The 24229-nt window shown below is 41.8% G+C and overlaps 1 protein-coding gene across 5 annotated transcripts in view; it reads left to right on the top strand.

The window, feature by feature from the left end:
- Nucleotides 1–24229, top strand: part of LOC123999642 (roundabout homolog 2-like) — a 136157-nt gene that overhangs the window by 72242 nt on the left and 39686 nt on the right. For 3 of the 5 annotated variants that reach the window (XM_046305600.1, XM_046305601.1, XM_046305599.1), the window contains exons 4-8: nt 109–229; nt 359–497; nt 649–776; nt 1632–1643; nt 20654–20778. In XM_046305600.1, the coding sequence (XP_046161556.1) occupies nt 109–229; nt 359–497; nt 649–776; nt 1632–1643; nt 20654–20778 (525 nt within the window). The remainder of the gene's footprint in view (nt 1–108; nt 230–358; nt 498–648; nt 777–1631; nt 1644–20653; nt 20779–24229) is intronic. The other 2 variants (XM_046305602.1, XM_046305603.1) reach the window with 1 other exon arrangement.

Below are 24229 nucleotides of genomic sequence, written 5' to 3'. Positions count from 1 at the left end.
GAGCCTATCCTCCCCAATTAAGGTGCCACCAAGCTTCTGTGTTTCTGACTAACATGTTTGTTTATCCCCTCTCTCCCTCCTTTCCAATTCCTTTCCCCTTAACTATAGATCCGAGGAGGAAAGTTGATGATTTCAAACACGAGGAAGAGCGATGCGGGCATGTTTGTGTGTGTGGGCACCAATATGGTGGGAGAAAGGGACAGCGACCCAGCAGAACTTGTGGTGTTTGGTGAGTGGAGATTCAACATGTCTCTCAACATATTACGTTTTCGTTCTCCTCCTCAACACATTCAAATGCTTTGTGTTTCCTCTTCTCCCTCTGTTTCTGTTTCTGTCTCTATCTCTGTCCATCTGTCAGAGCGGCCCATGTTCGTTAAGCGTCCAGTGAACCAGGTGGTGCTGGCAGATGACATGGTGGACTTCCTGTGTGAGGCCCATGGAGACCCCGCCCCCACCATCCGCTGGAGGAGAGAGGAGGGAGAGCTGCCCCGTGGCAGGTGAGGACACCCACAAAGATAGATACACACACACACACATACAGCATCACATTAGCATTGGTCACCAGAAATCAATGAGGGTGAATGGATCCCAGTTAGCATGCAGTACTATCCTATCAGCTCTGCTCTGCTGCTGCTGTTGTTGTTGCAGGTCAGAGATCCGCAGTGACCACAGCTTGCGTCTGACTCAGGTCCGGGCCGAGGACGAGGGCACCTACACGTGTGTGTCTGAGAACAGCGTGGGAAAGGCAGAGGCATCGGGCAGCCTGCAGGTCCACGGTAAGACCGGGCACAACACATGGGGATTCACACACATGAAATGCAAGCACACTGACTGGTACAGAGTGACACACACACATAAGTGGAGACACAGGCACATACACCAATAGGAGATTATGGCATGGAGTAGTGTGGAGATTATTGGCTGTTGGGAGATGATTTCGTTTGGAGAGTGCAGCTGCAATATTAATGGGGTATGTGTGTGTGTGTGTGTGTGTGTGTGTGTGTGTGTGTGTGTGTGTGTGTGTGTGTGTGTGTGTGTGTGTGTGTGTGTGTGTGTGTGTGTGTGTGTGTGTGTGTGTGTGTGTGTGTCTGTGTCTGTGTCTGTGTCTGTGTCTGTGTGTGTGTGTGTGTGTGTGTGTGTGTGTGTGTGTGTGTGTGTGTGTGTGTGTGTGTGCGCGTGTGTGTGTGTGTGTGTTTCGTCTACAACACACTCAGAGTAGAGGAGACAGCCAGAGGGGTTTCTGTTTGAGCACATCTCTTTCAGTCTGAGCCCTCTCACTCCCAATCTCCACCTCTCCCTTTACACATGCATCCCTTAATTTTTGACCTATAGCCGTCATATAATAATATCTATTCATACCAGGGATTGGGGTCAATACCATTTCAGAACATAAAGAGTTTGAAAATATGTACTTGCAACGTGGCATTGATTTTCTATAAGGAAGTTTCAATATCACTTCCTGACTTGACTAGTTAAACATCATCTAACCATGATACACTGATTCTTGGTTCATTGGACTGCACTGCTCATTCAATCATCCTCAAGTCTCAACTCAACTCGACCCATCTCATTTTCATTCATCTCTCTTTTTTTCTCTCCGGTCCATTTTTCCCCCCATCTCTCCGTCCCAGTGGGTCCATTTAGTAAGTACACCATTTCATCTCATCTCTCTGCATGTAGCGTGTGTCGAGTGAAGGACAAGGATTGATCTGATTGCTTGCAATTGGGTCTCGTCCAGGCGGTTGCCATATTTGGCATATTAGAAACCCCCCACTTGCTTTTATCTGATTGGCGTGTTGGTGAAGGGGGGATAAGTCAATATGCATTAAATGCCCCTGGCCACCCTGTAAAATCATACTCTGCAATACCATATATGGACATGGCTCAACAGCAGCAATCCAACCAGCTTTGATTTCATCTATAAAATGGTCTGTATATATTTACAGCAACAACCAAAAAAGGTTAATTGCTAGTCTTTTCTGTACACCTACAGTGACTGATACCGTGTGTGTGTGTGTGTGTGTGTGTGTGTGTGTGTGTGTGTGTGTGTGTGTGTGTGTGTGTGTGTGTGTGTGTGTGTGTGTGTGTGTGTGTGTGTGTGTGTGTGTGTGTGTGTGTGTGTGTGTGTGTGTGTGTGTGTGTGTGTGTGTGTGTGTGTGTGTGTGTGTGTGTGTGTGTGTGTGTGCGCGCGCGTGCACTAAGGCTCAATGCTTCAAATAGGCTAGTGATAGGACCACAGTCATGTCCTTGACTTGTCAATGACGATTACAGCAGAGATCAATGGGGCAGGGTTGACCTCCAGGATTTACACCCACATTGGCAAATGACCTGAGGAAGCTAGCATGAGGGAGAAGGCGATCAATACTAGCCCAGAAGTAAAGGTGACAGGCAGGCTGAGGTTGCTACTGCGATTTGGAGATGTACCAAACCCTTCTATGCACTCGAGGTAGAAGTTTCCCATAATCACAGATCTTGGATCAGATTACGCTAACCTCAACCCTAGCATTAACCATTATGGTTAGGAAAATAAATCTGACCCTGTGTCAATGTTTACGGACAATTTACTGCCTTCTTTGCTACTTGGTAGATCAAATGGGGTTTCCTCCTGTCTGAGGTTTGGCTAGCATCTATGCTATAGCGTAACCCAACTTGGTTGCAGATGTTTCATATTTAAAAGGCCCCTGTTTATTAGGAGAATGTAAATATTTTGCGACCAGTTTCCATTTTTGTATCCCTCCCACACTAGACCCCCCAATTAGCCCATATCACCACGTGCGACTAATTTTGGACACAGTCCGAAGATGCTAACATCAATTAAGCGCCAAACCATCAGCTACTCGCATATTATTGTGAATGAAAATAAGGGCCATGTTTTGTGGTAGCAGTCAAGTGTAGGTTAATAAGACTCTAGGGGCAGTATTTCATTTTTGGATAAAAAGACATGCCCGTTTTAAGCGCAATATTTTGTCACGAAAAGATGCTCGACTATGCTTGGAATTGATAGTTTTGGAAAGAAGACACTCTGACGTTTCCAGAACTGTAAAGATTTTCACTGTGAGTGCCATAGAACAAAATCTACAGGCAAAACCAAGATGTTTGAGTGACCAGGAAATCAACAGGATTTCTGGAGGCACGTTTTCCATGATCTCCTTATATGGCTGTGAATGCGACAGGAATGAACGGACACTTCCTATCGTTTCCCCAGGTGTCTGCAGCATTGTGACGTATTTGTAGGCATATCATTGGAAGATTGACCATAAGAGCCTACAATTACAAGTGTCCCGCACGGTGTCTGCGTGGAAATTGGTGCGCAAAAGTCAGGTACCAGTATTTTTCCATCTGAATCAGAGAAGAATGCATGCTTCCAGGGAAGGGATTTCAATGAAGAGATATATGACAAAACACCTTGAGGATTGATTCAAACAACGTTTCCATGTTTCAGTCGATATTATGGAGTTAATTCGGAAAAAGTTTGACGTTTAGGTGACTGAATTTTCGGTTAGTTTCGGTAGCCAAATGCATAGTAACAAAACGGAACGTTGTGTCCTACACAAGCATCTTTCAGGAAAAACTGGACATCTGCTATGTAACTGAGAGTCTCCTCATTGAAACATCTGAAGTTCTTCAAAGGTAAATTATTTTATTTGATCCCTTTGCTGGTTTTTGTGAATGTTGGGTGCTAAATGCTAACGCTAAATGCTAAGCTAGCTATCACCACTCTTACACAAATTATTGATTTTCTCTGGTTCTAAAGCATATTTTGAAAATCTGAGACGACAGGATTGTTAAGAAAAGGATAAGCTTGAGGATAGGCATATTTATTTCATTTAATTTGCAATTTTCAGAAATCGCTAATTTTGCGTTATGGTAATGAGCTTGAGGCTGTAGTCACGATCCCGGATCCGGGATGGGGCGGACTAAGATTAACAAAAAGTTATTTTTGGAGTAACCCAGAAGCTTTTCTGTCTCTCATAAAACCAAAAAAGCAAGCCATAGCTATGAAATTAAACGTTGTTCTGCCACGAAACGGAAGATATTGCACTATATTTCTTCAGAGAGTGTACATGTCAAAATGAAAGAAAATGAAGTGGAAATGGTAGACTAAGAAGGTACAGTATACAGGCCACAAGGCACATGCACAGGTAGAGGTCGAGGTCCTTTTGTCCTCCTATGAGTAAAGTTCCCATTTCAGATGGGTTAATTATGAACTTTTTATTTCACTTTTAGTCGATTTTCTCTCGTTATTTAAATTATTTTCCCATCAAACTAGCTAATTTCACCTTTTTTTGTGTGGAAAATTCCCCCTCACCTGCTCCTCTGCCCCAACGCGATTGTGCACTGAATGTATAAGATACCTGCACACAACGAAAGTGTAGTAGTGGCTCACTTTTCAGTTGCAGGTGTCATATCACAGTCAAGAACAGAGAAGGCTTTAATTAGACTGTTTGTTAGTAGGCCTAAGAGGAAAATGTCAGTAGCAGAACAAACTCCAATCACAAGACAAGTTAGATTGTTTAAACAGCATAGCTAATTAGCTAGCTAGCTAACTAGTTGGTTTACATAATCTACATTTGCTATTATCAGCGGTTAGCCCACTGCTCTTCAGCCTCTCTTTGTAGCCTGACGACTTACACAAAACAAAATTCACTGCTCTGTCGTTCATTACATACTTTAGACAGACATCATTGAAATCTTTTGTGGTGAGGAGGGGCGCGAGGGGCGTTGTACAAAACAAAGTAATAAGCGATTGAATCGTCTCTAACCAATCAGAGTATCAAAGCACCACCGCTTTACCCAAGTGTGTTCTGACTCAGGCCCAACCCATCGGTTTCTGGACCAATCAAATGCCCACGAATGTGTTCGCATTTGGTGTAGGGTCGTGGAGGTACTCATATCCAGACTCATTGTGGAGAAGACACTAAAGTCCATGAGCATGGCGTAGCATTTGGCCGGGGCAAGGAGCCTGGGTAGCCAAGCATCTCTCTTTGAGATTGTGTACAGTGGGATGAGTGGGATTTTGCAGAAAATAAAGCTATTTGCTTAAAAATCTATTTAAAGTTGGCTACAGGAGCATTAGATAATTAGCTATGAATGTTTCGAAATGTAAGTAAATATATATATTTATTTATTTAGGGTTTTGGGCACAGGGAGGAAAGACGGGGGGGAAAGACTCCACTTATAATTGGCTTGTTGAAGTTACCATCAGACAATAAACATTTTGCACAAAATGAGAAGTGGAAGGGAAAAGAGAAGAAATGGGTGGGTCCCTTAATGGGGGATCGTCCGGGATAGCAATCTCAAAGGATCTTTTTCATCATGCCCGCAGCGCCATTAAAATCATAACATAATCTCAGCGTGTAATTTCCTAAACTGCCCTGCATATTAGCATGTATAAAGGACAGGGACAATAGAGGGGGAAATAAGGTGTAAGACTAATTTAGATACAACAGATTAAAGACTGGGAAGGCACTGGGGCGATGTTTGAAAGCCTGTTAAATAGGCAGTCTTGTGTGGGGCGGAAAACAACCCAATTATTGAGCAAGTGGGTCAGAGAGGAGAGAGTGGGTGAGAGATAGAGAGAGGACAGGGTGTGTGTGTGTGTGTGTGTGTGTGTGTGTGTGTGTGTGTGTGTGTGTGTGTGTGTGTGTGTGTGTGTGTGTGTGTGTGTGTGTGTGTGTGTGTGTGTGTGTGTGTGTGTGTGTGTGTGTGTGTGTGTGTGTGTGTGTGTGTGTGTGTGTGTGTGTGTGTGTGTGTGTGTGCTTGAGAGAGAGAGTGAGAGAAATAAAGAGAAAAATAGAGAGAAAGAGAGAGAAAGTAGACTGAATTTATGAAGAAAAAAAAACTACATTAAGATATCCATTTTATCAGCAACATATCAGCATGCAATGTCAGTACACACAGGTTCACTTTAATCTTCCTAATTTACTATGGATTAGATCTACATGAAAGCAAGGAGTTTAGCACAAAAAGCTCTTTCAATTGTTTTCTTCAGGGAAAAAACTTGAAGGCCCAGAACATTGTACTCGTTCATTCTGTTCTACAGGGGGTAACTTTAACTTTAGCAGGTCTTTTACAAGTCCTCTCAAGCTTAAAACATTGTCTTTTTGATGCAGTATTAATAGCGTTTGGGTGCATTTTTAATTGCGAGCGGGTCTACTCGAGCGTATGTATGTGGCTGTTGTCTGTCGACATCATCGTGTGACTGTGACAGCTGCCTGTCACTCTTAGCCCCTGAGGAGCTCTCTCCAAGGACATGGCTGTGCTTTGTTGCTTACCGTGTGTGTGTGTGTGTGTGTGTGTGTGTGTGTGTGTGTGTGTGTGTGTGTGTGTGTGTGTGTGTGTGTGTGTGTGTGTGTGTGTGTGTGTGTGTGTGTGTGTGTGTGTGTGTGTGTGTGTGTGTGTGTGTGTGTGTGTGTGTGTGTGTGTGTGTGTGTGTGTGTGTGTGTGTGTGTGTGAAATGTCTTTCTTGCTAGCTCTAAACCCAACAATGCAGTAATCCATAACAATGTGATACTAAAACAACATAAAGGTAGAACAAAAATACATGAGAAATAAAAATAAGAAGAACACGAGAAAGTAAGTAAGCATAATATATACAGGGTCAGTCAGTTCCAATACCATATTTACAATGTACAGCGATACTGGAGTAATAGAGGGACATATGTATAGGGGTAAGGTGAATAGGCATCAGGATAGTATGATAAACAGAGTAGCAGCAGCGAATATGATTGTGTGAGTGTGTGTGTGTATGTGTAGAGTCAGTATAAATGTATTGTATGTGCATGTGTGTGTGTGTGTGTGAGCAAATTATGAGTGTTTGTGAGTGTTTGTGTGTATGTTGGAGTGTCAATGTGTGTGTGTTACTGTGTAGGGCCCTGTGAGTGTGCATAGAGACTGCAAAGAAAGTTGTATATATATACAGTACCAGTCAAAAGTTTGGACACACCTACTCATTCAAGGGCTTTTATTTTCACTATTTCACTATTGTAGAATAATAGTGAAGACATCAAAACTATGAAATAATACATATGGAATCATGTAGTAACCAAAAAGTGTCAAACAAGTCTAAATATATTTTATATTTAAGATTCTTCAAAGTAGCCAAATTTTGCCTTGATGACAGTGTTGCACACTCTTGGAATTCTCTCAACCAGCTTCATAAGGAATGCTTTTCGAACAGTCTTGAAGGATTTCCACATATGCTGAGCACTTGTTGGCTGCTTTTCCTTCACTCTGTGATCCAACTCATCCAAAACCATCTCAATTGGGTTGAGGTCGGGTGAATGTGGAGGCCAGGTCATCTGATGCAGCACTTCATCACTCTCCTTCTTGGTCAAATATCCCTCACACAGCCTGGAGTTGTGTTGGGTCATTGTCCTGTTGAAAAATAAATGATAGTCCCACTAAGCACAAACCAGATGGGATGTCATATCACTGCAGATTTATGCTGTGGTAGACATGCTGGTTATGTGTGCCTTGACTTCTAAATAAATCACAAACAGTGTCACCAGCAAAGCACCATCACAACTCCTCCTCCATGCTTCATGGTGTGAGCCACACGTGCGGAGATCATCCGTTCACCTACTGTGAATCTCACAAAGACACGGCAGTTGGAACCAATAATCTGAAATTTGGACTCATCAGACCAAAGGACAGATTTCCACCGGTCTAATGTCCATTGCTCGTGTTTCTTGGCCCAAGCAAGTATTTTATTCTTATTGGTGTCCTTTAGTAGTGGTTTCTTTGCAGCAAATTGACCACCAAGGAAGCAAGGGGAGGCAGGTAGTTTAGTGGTTAGAGCGTTGGGCCAGCAACCTTTTAGATCGTGGTCCCTGAGTATTCTAAGTCAGAAACGTCCATAGTAGTGATGCTAGTTGGGCGGGAGGGTGCGGGCAGCAATCGGTTGAAGAGAATACACTTAGTTTTACTAGCATTTAAAAGCAGTTGGAGGCCACAGAAGGAGTTTTGTATGGCATTGAAGCTCGTTTCGAGGTTCGTTAGCACAGTGTCCAAAGAAGGGTCAGATGTATACAAAAGGGTGTTGTCTGCGTAGCGGTGGATCAGAGAATCACCAGCAGCAAGAGCGACATCATTGATATATACAGAGAAAAGAGTCATCCCGAGAATTGAACCCCTCTCTTGTCACAACACAACTGATTGGCTCAAACGTATTAAGAAGAAAATAAATTCCACAAATTAACTTTTAAAAAGGCAAAACTGTTAATTGAAATGCATTCCAGGTGACCAACCCATGAAACTGGTTGAGAGAATGCCAAGAGTGTGCAAAGTTGTCATTAAGGCAAAGGGTGGCTACTTTGAAGAATCTCAAATATAAAATATATTTTGATTTGTTTTTTTGGTTACTACATGATTTGTGTTATGTGTTATTTCATATTTTTGATATCTTCACCATTATTCTACAATGTAGAAAATAGTAAAAAATAAAGAAAAACCCTTGAATGAGTAGGTGTGTCCAAACTTTTGACTGGTACTGTATATACAAACAGAAAGGTCAACTCAGTCCGTGTAGCCATTTTGTTAGCTATTTAGCAGTCTTATGGCTTGGGGATAGAAGCTGTTGTTAATACATTGCATTCAATGGTAAAAGATGAGTGTAACAAGGTTAACACTTAAGTCAATACATCACAGTCAATGGGGAAAGATAAGTGTCAACCAATTGACACTTACGTCAATACATTGCATTCTATGGAAACATATTGGTGTCACGGGGTTGATGATTATGTCAATACATTTGCAGTCAATAGTAAAAGACGAGTGTCAACCTATTGATGCTTATCTCAATACATTGCGTGCAAAAATACAAATAAGATAGAAGGGTCAACTCTGTCCGTGTAGCCATTTTGTTAGCTATTGTTAGCTGTAGCGCCACGCGATCAAGGGAGGTGCTATTGCCATTCCAAGCAATGATACAGCCAGTCAAGAAGCTCTCAATGGTACAGCTGTATAACTTTTAGTGGATTTGAGGGCCTATTCACGCACAGCCAGTCAAGAAGCTCTCAATGGTACAGCTGTATAACTTTTAGAGGATTTGAGGGCCTATTCACGCACACGCAGAAGCTCTCAATGGTACAGCTGTATAACTTTTAGAGGATTTGAGGGCCTATTCACGCACACGCAGAAGCTCTCAATGGTACAGCTGTATAACTTTTAGAGGATTTGAGGGCCTATTCACACACACGCACACGCACCTACTGTGAGCCCTGTTTCTCTTAGTGCATCGTCTGTTGTAACCCCTTTGTCTGCCGCAGTTTGATATAGAGGCCTGCTGTGAGTTACTGTGTTCCATTCAACTTCAGCACTGAAACTAACTGCACTCTGATCTGGCCTAGCATAAGCACAGTATGTGGGGGGCTGAGGAATCAGTTGAAAAGTGCTATACACACAAACACACACACCAAATGTACACAATCACTTACTCATACACACTCACACACACACACACACACACACACACACACACACACACACACACACACACACACACACACACACACACACACACACACACACACACACACACACACACACACACACACACACACACACACTTCCTCGTGAACACACATCTGTACACACACACATGCACGCACACACACACCATCTCACAGCTGCTTTTACCTCTCACTCTGACCACCACTCTCCTTCTGAACATGCCTCCCTCATTTATCTTATCATAAAGAAAGAGTCCTGAACTACCACAGGTTAAAATAGACTCTCTCATATTCATGTTTTCTCAGTTATGTGTGTACTTGGCTGCAATAGGCACTTAACAAAAGTCAATGGACTCCCCTTTTTTAAATTCAAAGCGATTGTCTTTATTTCATTTACATTTACATTTAAGTCATTTAGCAGACGCTCTTATCCAGAGCGACTTACAAATTGGTGCATTCACCTTATGACATCCAGTGGAACAGTCACTTTACAATAGTGCATCTAAATCTTAAAGGGGGGGGGGGATTACTTATCCTATCCTAGGTATTCCTTAAAGAGGTGGGGTTTTTCAGGTGTCTCCGGAAGGTGGTGATTGACTCCGCTGTCCTGGCGTCGTGAGGGAGTTTGTTCCACCATTGGGGGGCCAGAGCAGCGATATTTCATGGTGGATAAATGCAAGACACCATTTTGAGCCATCCGACATTTCTACAGCCCCATCCCTCAGCTTAAAACCAAACCAAATTACCTTTGACTGATAAACTAATTCAGAATTGTGGCTTTAAATATAGAACTAAGTTTCCAAAACGTGTAGTAAGTAGGTGGATGCCATTTCTCATCTCTTCCCTATGACACATCTGATACGTTCGCTCAATTTTGGTGTTATGTATATTTTATATCCATTACAGTGTGTTCCCACAATGTGCTATCCCAAGTGAGAACTTTCATGCTTCTCTGTTTTCCCTGCCTCTGAAGCTCAGCAGTGTAGTGCTGTGCCCATTATGGCTAATTATTTATTGTAGCCATAGGCGATGTGCAAGAGAGTGCGCCTCCTCAAATCAAGCATCGCCATTGTTATTCTCGAGATGGAGCTTCGGAGGGGGAAAAGTCCCAGTTGAAAACTGCACCAATCATTCTAAGATCGAAGTAGATGGATTTGCGCCTGGTCAAGTCGTCGTAATCAAGCCCCTTGTCTAGTGTGGAGTAAATAAGAATTTGTTCTTACTTCTTACTTTGTTCTTATTTGTTCTTACTTACTGACTTGCCTAGTTAAATAAAGGCTAAATAATAAAATGGTTAAAATACAAAAGGTCAAATAACTAAACAGAAATGTGGGTTGTATTTATAATGTTGTTTGTTCTCCACTGGTTGTTCTTTTCTTGTGACAACAGGTCACAAATCTTGCTGCTGTGATTGCACACTGTGGTATTTCACCAAACAGATATGGGAGTTTATCAAAATTGGATTTGTTTTCAAATTCTTTGTGGGTCTGAGGGAAATATGTGTCTCCAATATGGTCATACATTTGGCAGGAGGTTAGGAAGTGCAGCTCAGTTTCCACCTCATTTTGTGGGCAGTGTGCACATAACCTGTCTTCTCTTGAGAGCCAGGTCTGCCTATGGCGGCCTTTGTCAATAACAAGGCTATGCTCACTGAGTCTGTACATAGTCAAAGCTTTCCTTACGTTTGTTCAGTCACCATGGTCAGGTATTCTGCCACTGTGTACTCGATGTTCAGGGCCAAATGGCATTGTAGTTTGCTCTTTTTTTGTTAATTCTTTCCCATGTGTAATAATTATCTTTTTGTTTTCTCATGATTTGGTTGGATCTAATTGTGTTGCTGTCCTGTGGCTCTGTGGGGTCTGTTTGTGTCTGTGAACAGAGCCCCAGGACCAGCTTTCTTAATAAGGGACTCTTCTCCAGGTTCATCTCTCTCTAGGGGATGGCATTGTTATGGAAGGTTTGGGAATCACTTCCTTTTAGGTGGTTGTAGAATTTAAAGGCTCTTTCCTGGATATTGATAATTAGCGGGTATCGGCCTAATTCTTCTCTGCATGCATTCTTTGGTGTTTTACGTTGTACACTGAGGATATTGTTGCAGAATTCTGCATGCGGAGTCTCAATTTGGTGTTTGTCCCATTTTGTGAATTCTTGGTTTGTGAGCTGACCCCAGACCTCACAATCGTGAAGGGCAATGTATTCTTTAACTGATCCAAGTATTTTTTTAGCGAGATGCTAATTGGTATGTCAATTTTTATGTTCCTTTTGATGGCATAGAATGCCCTTCTTGCCTTGTCTCTCAGATTGTTCACAGCTTTGTGGAAGTTACCTGTAGCACTGATGATAAGGCCAAGGTATGTATAGTTTTTTATGTGCTCTAGGGCAACGGTGTCTAGATGGAATTTGTATTTGTGGTCCTGGCAACTGGACCTTTTTTGGAACACAATTATTGCGGTCTTACTGAGATTTACTGTCAGGGCCAGGTCTGGCAGAATCTGTGCAGAAGATCTAGGCCCTCCTTGGTTGGTGACAGAAGCACCAGATCATCAGCAAACAGTAGACATTTGACTTCAGATTCTACTAGGGTGAGGCCGGGTGCTGCAGACTTCTAGTGCACTCACCAATTCTTTGATATATATATATGTTGAAGAGGGTGGGGCTTAAGCTGCATCCCTTCTCACCCCACGGCCCTGTCGGAAGAAACCGCGCACTTGTTGTTTGTCTACATGGATTTTATAATGTCGTATGTTATTCCCACAACACCACTTTCCATCTATTTGTATAGCAGACCCTCATGCCAAATTGAGCCTAAGGCTTTTTTTAAATCAACAAAGCATAATAAGACTTTGCCTTTGTTTTGGTTTGTTTGTTTGTCAATTAGGGTGTGCAGAGTGAATACGTGGTCTGTTGTACGATATTTTGGTTAAAAAAACAAATTTGACATTTGCTCAGTACATTGTTTTCACTGAGGAAATGTACGAGTCTGCTGTTAATGATAATGCATAGGATTTTCCCAAGGTTGCTGTTGATGCATATCCTACGGTAGTTATTGGGGTCAAATTTGTCTCCACTTTCGTGGATTTGGGTGATCAGTCCGTGGTTCTAAAGGAGGATGTTAGAGTTTTAGTATAACCAATTGGAATTTGTTGAATGTATATTTTATAATTTCATTGAGGACACCATCAACACCACAGCCTTTTGGGGTTTGAGGGTTTTTATTTTGTCCTGTAGTTCATTCAAGGTAATTGGAGAATCCAGTGGGTTCTGGTAGATTTTAATAGTTGATTCTAAAATTTGTATTTGATCATGTATATGTTTTTGCTGTTTGTTCTTTGTTAGAGAGCCAAACAGATTGGAGAAGTGGTTTACCCATACATCTCAATTTTGGAAAGATAATTCTTCGTGTTGTTTAATGTTTTCCAATTTTCCCAGAAGTGTTTAGAGTCTATGGATTCTTCAATTACATTGAGCTGATTTCTGATGTGCTGTTCCTTCTTTTTCCATAGTGTATTTCTGTATTGTTTTAGTGATGCATAGACTCAGGTTTTCTGGATCTCTATGTTTTTAATTTCTTTCTTAGGTTTTTGCATTCTTCATCAAACCATTTGTCATTGTTGTTCATTTTCTTCAGTTTTATGTTTGACATTATTGTTTATTTGATAGGGAAGCTGATAGGTCAAATATAATGTTAAGCTTTTATACTGCCAAGTTGACACCTTCACTATTACAGTGGAACGTTTTGTCCAGGAAGTTGTCTAAAAGGGATTGAATTTGCTGTTGCCTAAGTGTTTTTTGGTAGGTTTCCACACTACATTCCTTCCAACTATAGCATTTCTTAATATTACTCAGTTCCTTTGGCTTTGATGCCTAATGATTGAGTATTGCTCTATTCAAGTAGACTGTGATTTTGCTGTGATCTGATAGCGGGGTGTCAGTGGGCTGACTGTGAACGCTCTGAGAGATCAGGTCAGTGATAAAGTAGTCTACAGTACTACTGCCAAGAGATGAGCTATAGGTTTACCTACCATAGGAGTCCCCTCAAAGCATACCATTGACTATAAACATACCCAGTGTGCGACAGAGCTGCAGGAGTTGTGGCCCATTTTTGTTGGTTATGTTGTCCTTGTTTGTGCCTAGGGAGGCATATGGGGGAGGGAATGCTGTCACCTCCAGGCAGGTGTTTGTCCCCCCTGTGTGCTGAGGGTGTCAGGTTCTTGTCTGGTTTAGGTCGCCACAGACTAGTACATGTCCCTGGGCCTGGAAATGATTGATTTCCCCCTCCAGGATAGAGAAGCTGTCTTCATTAAAGTATGGGGATTCTAGTGGGGGGATATAGGTAGCACACAGGAGGACATTTTTCTCTGTTAAGATAATTTCCTTTTGAATTTCTAGCCAAATGTAAAATGTTCCTGTTTTGATTAATTTAATGGAGTGAGTAAGGTTTGCTCTATATCAAATTAGCATACCCCCTGAGTCCCTTCCCTGTTTCACACCTGGCAGTTTGTTGGATGGGACTACCAGGTCTCTGTAACCTAGAGGGCTGACAATGAGGGATGACAGTGTCTGTTTTTCCAATTTCTTTGATGTTCCATAAAGTGTCCAATGTTGTTGGTCATGTGTCTTGTCCTCAGACCAGTAAGTGTGAGCAGAGCCTTCTATCTCTCTATCTCTCTATATATCTATCTCTCTATCTCTCTCTCTGTCTCTCTCCACAGTTTTATGATGTTATGTCAGGTCTTAAATACCTGGTAGAAACTGCCATGCAGTATTGAGAGAGTCTACCAGAACCAAGAGCTCCTCTTAGTTCAAAACTCCTAATCAAAACTCTAAAACTCCTCTCCTAAATGGGAGAACTAAACAAGATTTCTACTTTTTGAGAATGTGGGAATGGTCCGTGGACACTTGAGGGACAGTTATGATGAATGTGTTTCATTTGGTGATCTCATGAAGGACAGGAAACACACATAACTCTATCTCTTAATGTGTAAATTTCCCAGCTGTCATGTTTATATCTAAATATTGTGAAATGTATGTGATTAAACATGAAACTATTTGTGAAAAGATGTAATGTGATGTTAACCTTCTAAATGAGAGTATGGGTTTTCATATTAAGTTAACCAAATCAATGGCCACGCCCACGTGAGCATAGATATTACATTGGCGTCATGGAACTGCCCTTTTCTACTCCAGAGTATAAAACCACCTATGACGAAATGTACATTTCACGCCAAAGAGACCCACTGTAATCCGGACATCTCGAATAATTAATAAGACAGAGGACGCTGGGACAGAGTCCCCACGTTGGAATGGCTACAATTCTATAGGCCCCAGAAGCTGTTGTTTTGGCTACATGGCTGAAAATTGTTCAACTCTGAGATTATCGTTCACTACAGTAGAAGGAGCAAATTCTAGACGACACAAATGACTAGTTTGTAGCTAGAGACTACGTAAACTTAGAAAAAGGAATACCGACAGCCGCCGAAGCATTTATTCTGTGAACATTGTGGTACACTGAAGTATCTACGACCACGAAGACATGACTTCTGGGAAAGTTAACCAGAGACTCTGGTGAACTCTACAGGACGATCGAGTGTTTTCAACGGAGAGACAACTACATACAGGCGTAAATATGTACATTTTAATTTTTTTCAGAATGAGCGGCCGTTCATGTGCAAAGGATTAGCATTTCTAAGATTAGAATTGTCCACTGTGTGTAGTGAATTGATTTTGTCTTTCCCGCTCTTTCTCAGTCCCCACCCCTGTCCTTTGTCTACCAAACCATCATATCAGCTTAGCCCACTCGGGACTTTTCTATTGTTGTTAGTAACTAATATCTACTGTTTGTTTGTTATGCATTTCTGTGATTATTTAGTAAATAAATAATTAAGCCAATTTGTATATTGCTGATTCATTATGTAAACTAGGGTTTGTGCAGATAACCAATAATTTTCTGATGTTTGGAATGAGACAAATGAGGTAAAAATTCATAATTCATTAATAGAAGATTAATTGACCAGATATTAAGATATGAGTTATATTTGGATTTTTTAAACTTTGTAATCGCAACACTTTCCGTGGTGGCCCAACTTCCTAGTTAATTCATGTTTACATGGTTGGTTTCATCACGTAATAATTCAACCTAGAGAATTGATTTGATAAAATAAGTCTTCACATTTAATGATAGTCACAGCCTGAATTTAAAATGGATTAAAAAATGTTTTCGCTCACCCATCTACACATAATACCCTATAATGACAAAGTGAAAACATGTTTTTGAAAATAAATCACATTTATTGAAAATGAAATACAGTAATATCTCATTTACCTAAGTATTCACAACCTTGAGTCAATGCTTTGTAGAAGCAGCTTTGGCAGCGATTATATCTGTTAGTCTTTCTGGTTAAGTCTCTAGGAGCTTTCCACACCTGGTTTCCTGAACATTTGCCCATTATTCTTTTCAAAAATGTTCAAGCTCTGTCAAATTGGTTGTTGATCATTGCTACAGTGCACAACCATTTTCAGGTCGTGCCATACATTTACATTTAAGTCATTTAGCAGACGCTCTTATCCAGATGTTCAAATAGATTTAAGATAAAACTTGCAACTCGGCCACTCAGAAACATTTACTGTCTTCTTGGTAAACAACTCCAGAGTAGATTTGGCCTTGTGTTATAGGTTATTGTCCTGCTGAAAGGTGAATACATCTCCCAGTGTCTGGTGGAATCATGTTTTCTTCTAGGATTTTGCCTGTGCCTACCTCCATTCACTTTAGTTTTTACCCTGAAAAACTCTCCAGTCCTTAACTGGACATCTCGATTCATACACATAACATGATGCAGCCACGACTATGTTTGGAAGAGAGTGGTATTCAGTAATGTATTGGATTTACCACAAATATAACACTTTGTATTCAGGACAAAATGTTAATTGCTTTGCCACATTTTTTGCAGTATTACTTTAGTACCTGGGATGCATGGTTTGGCATCCTTCTGTACAGGCTTCCTTCTTTTTACTCTGTCAATTAGGTTAGTGTTGTGGAGTAACTACAATGTTGTTGATCTATTGTCAGTTTTCAATCACAGCCATTAAACTCTGTAACTGTTTCATAGTGAAATCCCTGAGCGATTTCCTTTGTCTCCGGCAACTTATTTAGGAAGGACGCCTTTATCTTTGCTGTGACTTGGTGTATTGATACACCAAGTGTAATTAATAACGTCAACATGCTCAAAGGGATATTCAATGTCTGATTTTTATTTATCCATCTATCAATAGGGGGCCTTTGCAAGGCATAGGAAAACCTCACTGGTCTTTGTGGTTGAATCTGTGTTTGAAATGTACTGCTCTATTGTCTGTATGTGTGGGGAACAGATATGCAACTTATTATGTGACTTGTTAAGCACATCTTTACTCCTGAACTCATTTAGGCTTGCCACAACAAAGGGGTTAAATACCTATTGACTCAAGACATTTCAGCATTACATTTTTTATTAATTTGTTTCAATTTCGAAGGCATAATTCCACTTTGACATTATGGGGTGTTGTGTGGACACTTAGGATACAGGTTTCTAAAGGGTTCATTGGCTGTCCCCATAGGTTAACCATTTTTGGTTCCAGGTTAAATTATTTTGGGTTCCATGTAGAACCCTCTGTGGAAAGGGTTCTACCTGGAACCAATAAGGCTTCTTCAAAGGGTTCTCCTATGGGGATAGCCAAAGAACCCTTTTAGGTTCTAGATAGTAGCACATTTTTTTTTAGAGTGTAGACCAGTGACAAACTATCTTTATTTAATCCATTTCAAATTCAGACTGAATAACATAACAAATGATGGAAAAAGTTGAGGGTTGTGAATGCTCTCTGAAGGCTGACGTTGGCTTTGCCTGTTTCAATAGTGCATTTTTGTTGTACGTGTCTCTGTCTGTGTGTGCACAAGCCTACGGTGAGATTACATAAGATGTGGGTATTATGCTGCGTTTCTTCACTATTTCAGCACTTGCGTCAGATGTGAGAATGGGATTGAATCAATAGGAGTGCAGGCCCCGGAGATAGCTACTGAGACAGAATATGGTGATTATGCCTTTTGCTGATGTTTACTTTTGTTCGCTAGCTCTTCTTCTTCCCCACCGCCCAACGCCCAAATGACAGACAGCAGGGGGATGTCAGGTTTGACCTTGTTGACCTTTAGGGTTGGCATGTGGAGTCTCGTTTGACCCCTGGACACGACCCTCCACGACCTTTGCCCTGGGTCTATTTTGCGAGTGATTTATGTCCCACTGTGCGAAGAGCGAGGGTGGCAGGGAGAAGGGGTCGATGGAGGAGGATGAAAGTTTGTGGTACACTTAGAAAAAAAGGTTCTTAAAGGGTTCTTTGGCTGTCCCCATAGTAGAAACCTTTTTGTTCCAGGTAGAACTATTTTAGAACAAGCAAAAGGGTTCTACCTGGAATCAAAAAGTGTTTTTCAAAGGCTTCTCCATGGAGACAGCCGAAGAACCATTTAAAATTCTAGATAGCATCTTTTTTTCCAAGAGTGTACACACATCGGAAATAGAGCAACCATCCTGAATTAAACACATCTCTTAAAGTGAAAATACACAGAGCAGGTAACCGAACGAATTGGTCATAGTTTTTCTGTTTGACTAACTTCTCTAGGTGGGTCGATAATGAATGCTGAGATTTTGCTCCTTGAAAGTCTATTGGTTTGATGAATTGAAAGGAAATGGGAGCAGAGATAAAGAGGATACTACCCAAGGCACTATTTTTGTGCTCTGCTAGACCTCTCCCGTTTTCCCTTTTACTTCCTCCTCTCTGTAAATGTACCTCCCTCTGTCTCTCTACTCTCTCGCTCTCTTTTTTGCCCCCTCTTCTCTCTGACCTCTCTCTGACCCCTCACCCCCCCCCCAACTATCTCTTCTTTCTTTCAATTCAATTTAAGGGGCTTTATTGGCATGAGAAACATATGTTTACATTGCCAAAGCAAGTGAAATAGCTAATAAACAAAAGTGAAATAAACAACAACAAAAATAACAGTAAACTTTCCAAAAGAATAAAGACATTTCAAATGTCATATTATGTCTATATACAGTGTTGTAATGATGTGCAAATAGTTAAAGTATGAAAAGGGAAAGTAAATAAATATAAATATAGTGGTGTTTGTGCTTCACTGGTTTCCCTTTTCTTGTGGCAACAGGTCACAAATCTTGCGGCTGTGATTGCACACTGTGGTATTTCACCCAACAGATATGGGAGTTTATCAATATTGGAATTTTTTTCAAATTCTTTGTGGGTCTGTGTAATCTGAGCGAAATATGTGTCTCTAATATGGTCATACTTTTGGCAGGAGGTTAGGAAGTGCAGCTCAGTTTCCACCTCATTTTGTGGGCAGTGTGCACATAGCCTGTCTTCTTTTGAGAGCCATGTCTGCCTACGGCAGCCTTTCTCAATAGCAAGGTTATGCTCACTGAGTCTGTACATAGTCAAAGATTTTCTTAATTGTGGGTCAGTCACAGTGGTCAGGTATTCTGCCTCTGTGTACTCTCTGTTTAGGTCCAAATAGCATTCTAGTTTGCTGTTTTTTTGTAGATTCTCTCCAATGTGTCAAGTAATTATCTTTTGGTTGGGTCTAATTGTGTTGCTGTCTTGGGGCTCTGTGGGGTCTGTTTCTGTTTGTGAACAGAGCCCCAGGACCAGCTCTCACACACACACACACACACACACACACACACACACACACACACACACACACACACACACACACACACACACACACACACACACACACACACACACACACACACACACACACACACACACACACACACACACACACACCCCACCTCTCTCCTTTCTCTCTACCCCCTGGCCTTCAATACCTTTCTTTCTACCCCCCCTTCTCCCTCCCCATCTCCAATTGAGAGAGAAAGTGAAATAAGAGAGGGGGGATCAGGCAGGGAGATGAGAAATCAATTAGGCACCACAAGGGCAAAGGTGACATCATTACACATTCAGTCCCTCCGTGCAAAATGAGCCAATAGCTCGTGGTGTGATCAATAGCAATCAAGAGGTTGCTGTATGTGTGTGTTTGGGTATGTGCGTGGGTGTGATAGGTGTCATGGAGGAGAGATTGTGAGGATATAGTGAGGGGGGGTTCTCCCCTATTTCCCATTTTATTATGATTGTCTTTCAAATACATCATTTTTACAAGGTTGGATTTTTACAAGGGTTGGATAGAGAGGCAGAGTGGGATCCTCTATATGCTCCTCCAGCAGCCCATATATGGTAGCCAATTAGCATATAGAAGAGCAGGCTCCAATGATCCTATACTTTTGGCAAGGACACAGAGGCCAATGAGAATTCAACTAGCCAGTGCTAACTAGCTGCAAATTACACTGGGTCACATTCTTGTAAGTAGAGCTTTAAAAAACAATCCTAGTCCTATGAGCTGCAGTGGCTCTTGTTCGGGTCAGCATCGCAACGATAATATGAGGAAGCAAGTTTGTAATAGCATGGATTTTCGACATGAACAGTTTTTTCTCGAGAGGGCTTCAAAACACGAGCCCATGAAAACAGATAATATGTGAAGAAATTGTAGTTGAAGAAACCGTGCACAAGTTTGAATGTCGTTGCTGTAGCGACATGGACGTGATGCTCAGTTCTACCACTGCACCGAGCAGTACTCATTTTTTGAAAGCTCTTTATCAATGTTAAATGTGGTGGGGCATCTGCCTACATGGAGTTTCTCAATGAAGACAAGTGTGTACTGGAAAATGATGTCTGTACTAGAAATCCACACACACAAAGCGCCCTCATTGCATCTCTGTTTTCCGTCAAAATGCTTTGTTCTCTTTCTGACATTTCAAAACACAGCCCTTTAAGCAGGTTTGGGTGTCAAAGTGGTGATTTAAACAGAGGTGTGTGTGCGTGTGTGTGCGTGTGTGTGTGTGTGTGTGCCCGTAGTGTTTGTGTTATATAGAAAGGGATGAACTGTTATCCTCACACAGTGTTTTGGTGGGCCCCTAAGAATTGGACACTTGGTTGACATACACAGTGCATTCAGACCTGACACACACTCACATTAAGAAAGGGTCACTCACACATGTGCACACACACACATCCTGGCGTAGAGAAATGAGTTAACACACAGTCCAGCAGAAATAAAAACATGCACATCCTTTTTAGATATTCTAACATACTCTTCCCTCTCTCTACAGTGCCCCCTCAGATCGTTGTTCGACCCCGGGACCAGATCACAGGCCAGGGTCGCACCGTAACCTTCCTCTGTGGCACCAAGGGCAACCCTCCACCCGCTGTGTTCTGGCAGAAAGAAGGCAGCCAGGTAAGACGCACACCATGGAATATTGTATCAGGTCAGGTCACAGTCGTTCTGTATACAGCACTATGACCACTCCATTGTGGAAACTGGTGTTCAGTCAGCATGGTTTTGGCACAAAATGGCTGACATGGATACAGATAAGTAAAAAGTTGATGGTGGATGAAGTTACCACACATAATATAAACCTCCTTATGAAAACTGGTACAATATAAACACAATTCATTGGTATCATTAAAACATGGTTTAAAAATTGCCATGCGACCACCAACCTGGTTCGATTCCAGGCTGTATCACAACCGTCCGTAATTGGGAGTCCCATAGGGCGGCGAACAATGTCGTTGGGGTTTGGCTGGGGTAGCCCGTCATTCTAATTAATGAATGTGTTCTTAACTGACTTGCCTAGGTAAATAAAGGTTATCCTAAGGAGAGCCTTCTCTAGTCTGTCATGTTCTTGGCTCTGCTAGCGTTGAATGTTGCTATCAGGCTCTGCTTTCTCTCGGTTGAGCACAGTCCCTGGGCAAGTCACACTGAGAAACACACACATTGAAGGAATTGTTGGATAGTATTTTAACTCAGCAGCTATACTCTTCCTGGGGTCCACAAAGGATGGCGTATATGGCGTCATGTCTGATTGAAAAGCACACACACACACACACACACACACACACACACACACACACACACACACACACACACACACACACACACACACACACACACACACACACACACACACACACACACACACACACACACACACACAGGTGAACTCTAGTGTCTGTGGTGTAATGTGCAATCCCCTTTATATATTACATTTTAGAGCAGATCTCACCAGGAGTATATAGGCTCCTTAGGCATCGAAGAGAGTGTGTGTGTGTGTGTGTGTGTGTGTGTGTGTGTGTGTGTGTGTGTGTGTGTGTGTGTGTGTGTGTGTGTGTGTGTGTGTGTGTGTGTGTGTGTGTGTGTGTGTGTGTGTGTGTGTGTGTGTGTGTGTGTGTGTGTGTGTGTGTGTGTGTGTGTGTGTGTGTGTCACTGGTTCTGCGAAGCATCAACATGCTGAAAGGCCTGGTGGTTGAGTGTGTGCATGGAGCCTGTAGCACCGCTCTTAGGGACAAATGAGGGGGAGAGACAGAAAGAGAGAGATGAAGAGGGTGAAGGTGGAAAGAGGGAGTGAGGGGTTGGTTGATTGGTATAGCTAGAGAGTGGGAGATGTAGAAACAAAGACTTGCCAATGAGAAAGAGGGTAGGGAATGGGAAAAGTAAATGAATGCAGAAGGAAAGAGCGAAGGATTTTATGTGGGAGTACTGTATAGGAGGTGCAGAGAGAGAGAGAGAGGGAAAGAGGGAGGGAGAGAGAGGGAGAGATAGAGAGAGAGAGAGAGCGCCCCCTTTGTAGCCCTGCCAGGGCTGTGTTAGATAACACCAAACTGCCTGGCTCTAAATAGCACAAGACCCATGGAGAGCAGAACTGAGGGCTTCTCTTTGGTCTAGCTGTCTCTGGGCAGCGAAATGATTCCCTCTATCCCTCTGTGCCCCTCTCCTCCCTCTTTCTATCCCTCCCTCTATTCCTCTGTGACCCTCTTCTCCATCTATCCCCCCCTCTAAGCATCACGGTGGAGCCCTCCCTTTCTCCCTCCTTCTCTGCCTCTCGCCATCACACACAATTATACCTTCACCCTTGACCTCTAGCCACGGGCTCTCCACCGATCAGCTCTAAGCCTCTTCGAGGACAGAGTCAAAGAGCATCGCACTCCTGGAAACTCGTGAAATACACATTGGAGGCAGCAAAAACCACACACGCGTACAGTGCCAGTCAAAAGTTTGGACACACCTACTCATTCAAGGGTTTTTCTTTATTTTTACAATTTTCTACATTGTAGAATAAGTGAAGACATCAAAACTATGAAATAACACATATGGAATCATTGCAGTAACCAAAAAAGTGTTAAACACTGAGATTCTTCAAAGTAGCCACCCTTTGCCTTAATGACAGCTTTGCACACCCTTGGCATTCTCTCAACTATCTTCATGAGGTAGTCACCTGGAATGCATTTCAATTAATAGGTGTGCGTGGTTAAAAGTAAATTTGTGGAATTTCAGGTCAGTCAAGGTCAGTCAATCCGGAAATTTTAAAGTGCAGTGGCAAACACTATCAAGAGTGATGCTGAAACTGGCTCTCATGAAGACCGCCACAAGAAAGGAAGACCCAGAGGTACCTCTGCTGCAGAGGATAAGTTCATCAGAGTTACCAGTTTCAGAAATTGCAGCCCAAATAAATACACAGAGTTCAAGTAACAGACACATCTCAACATCAACAGTTCAGATGAGACAGCTTGAATCAGGACTTTGTGGTCGAATTCCTGCAAAGAAACGACTACTAAAGGACACCAATACCAAGAAGAGACTTACTTGGGTTAAGAAACATGAGCAATGGACATTAAACCAGTGGAAATCTGTCCTTTGGTCTTTTGAGTCCAAATGTAAGATTTTTGGTTCCAACTTCTGTGTCTTTGTGAGACTTTGTATAATATAAAATATAAAATATATTTTCAGTTGTTTAACACTTTTCCCCCCACTATTCTACAATGTAGAAATAGTAAAAATAAAGAAAAACCCTTGAATGAGTAGGTGTGTCCAAACATTTGACTGGTAGTGTATTTACACTGCATGCATGTAACAAACACACACACACACACACATACAGTGCCTCAGAAAGTATTCACACCCCTTGACTTTTTCCACATTTTGTTGTGTTAGTCTGCATTTAAAATTGATTAACTAGAGTTTTCGTGTCACTGACCTTCACACAATACCCCATAATGTCAAAATTGAATTATGTTTTTAGAAATGTTTACGAAATCATTCAAAATGAAAAGCTGAAATGTCTTGAGTCAACAAGTATTCATCCTTTTTGTTATGGGAAGTCGAAATGAGTTCAGTATAAAACATTTGCTTGTCACATAATACGTTGCATGGACTCTCTCTGTGTGCAATAATAATGTATAACATGATTTTTGAATGACTATGTCATCTCTGTACCCCACACATACAATTATCTGTAAGGTCCCTCAGTCAAGCAGTGAATTTCAAACAAAGATTCAACCACAAAGACCAGGGAGGTTTTCCAATACCTCACAAAGAAGGGCACCTGTTGGTGGATCAGTAAAAATAAAAAAAGCAGACATTGAACATCCCTTTGAGCATGGTGAAGTTATTAATTACACTTTAGATGGAATTTGTAAGTCGCTCTGGATAAGAGCGTCTGCTAAATGACTTAAATGTAAATGTATCTATACGCCCAGTCACTACAAAGATACATGCGTTCTTCCTAACTCAGTTGCCGGAGAGGAAGGAAACCGCTCAGGGATTTCACCATGAGGCCAACGGTGACTTTAAAACAGTTAGTTTAATGGCTGTTATAGGAAAAAACTCAGGACGGATCAACAACTTTTTA

The sequence above is a fragment of the Oncorhynchus gorbuscha genome, linkage group LG16 (genome assembly GCF_021184085.1).
Source record: "Oncorhynchus gorbuscha isolate QuinsamMale2020 ecotype Even-year linkage group LG16, OgorEven_v1.0, whole genome shotgun sequence".
Classification (NCBI taxonomy): Eukaryota; Metazoa; Chordata; class Actinopteri; order Salmoniformes; family Salmonidae; genus Oncorhynchus; species Oncorhynchus gorbuscha.
The sequence above is the reverse complement of the archived record's forward strand: the minus strand, read 5'-3'. Positions and strand labels throughout refer to the sequence as shown.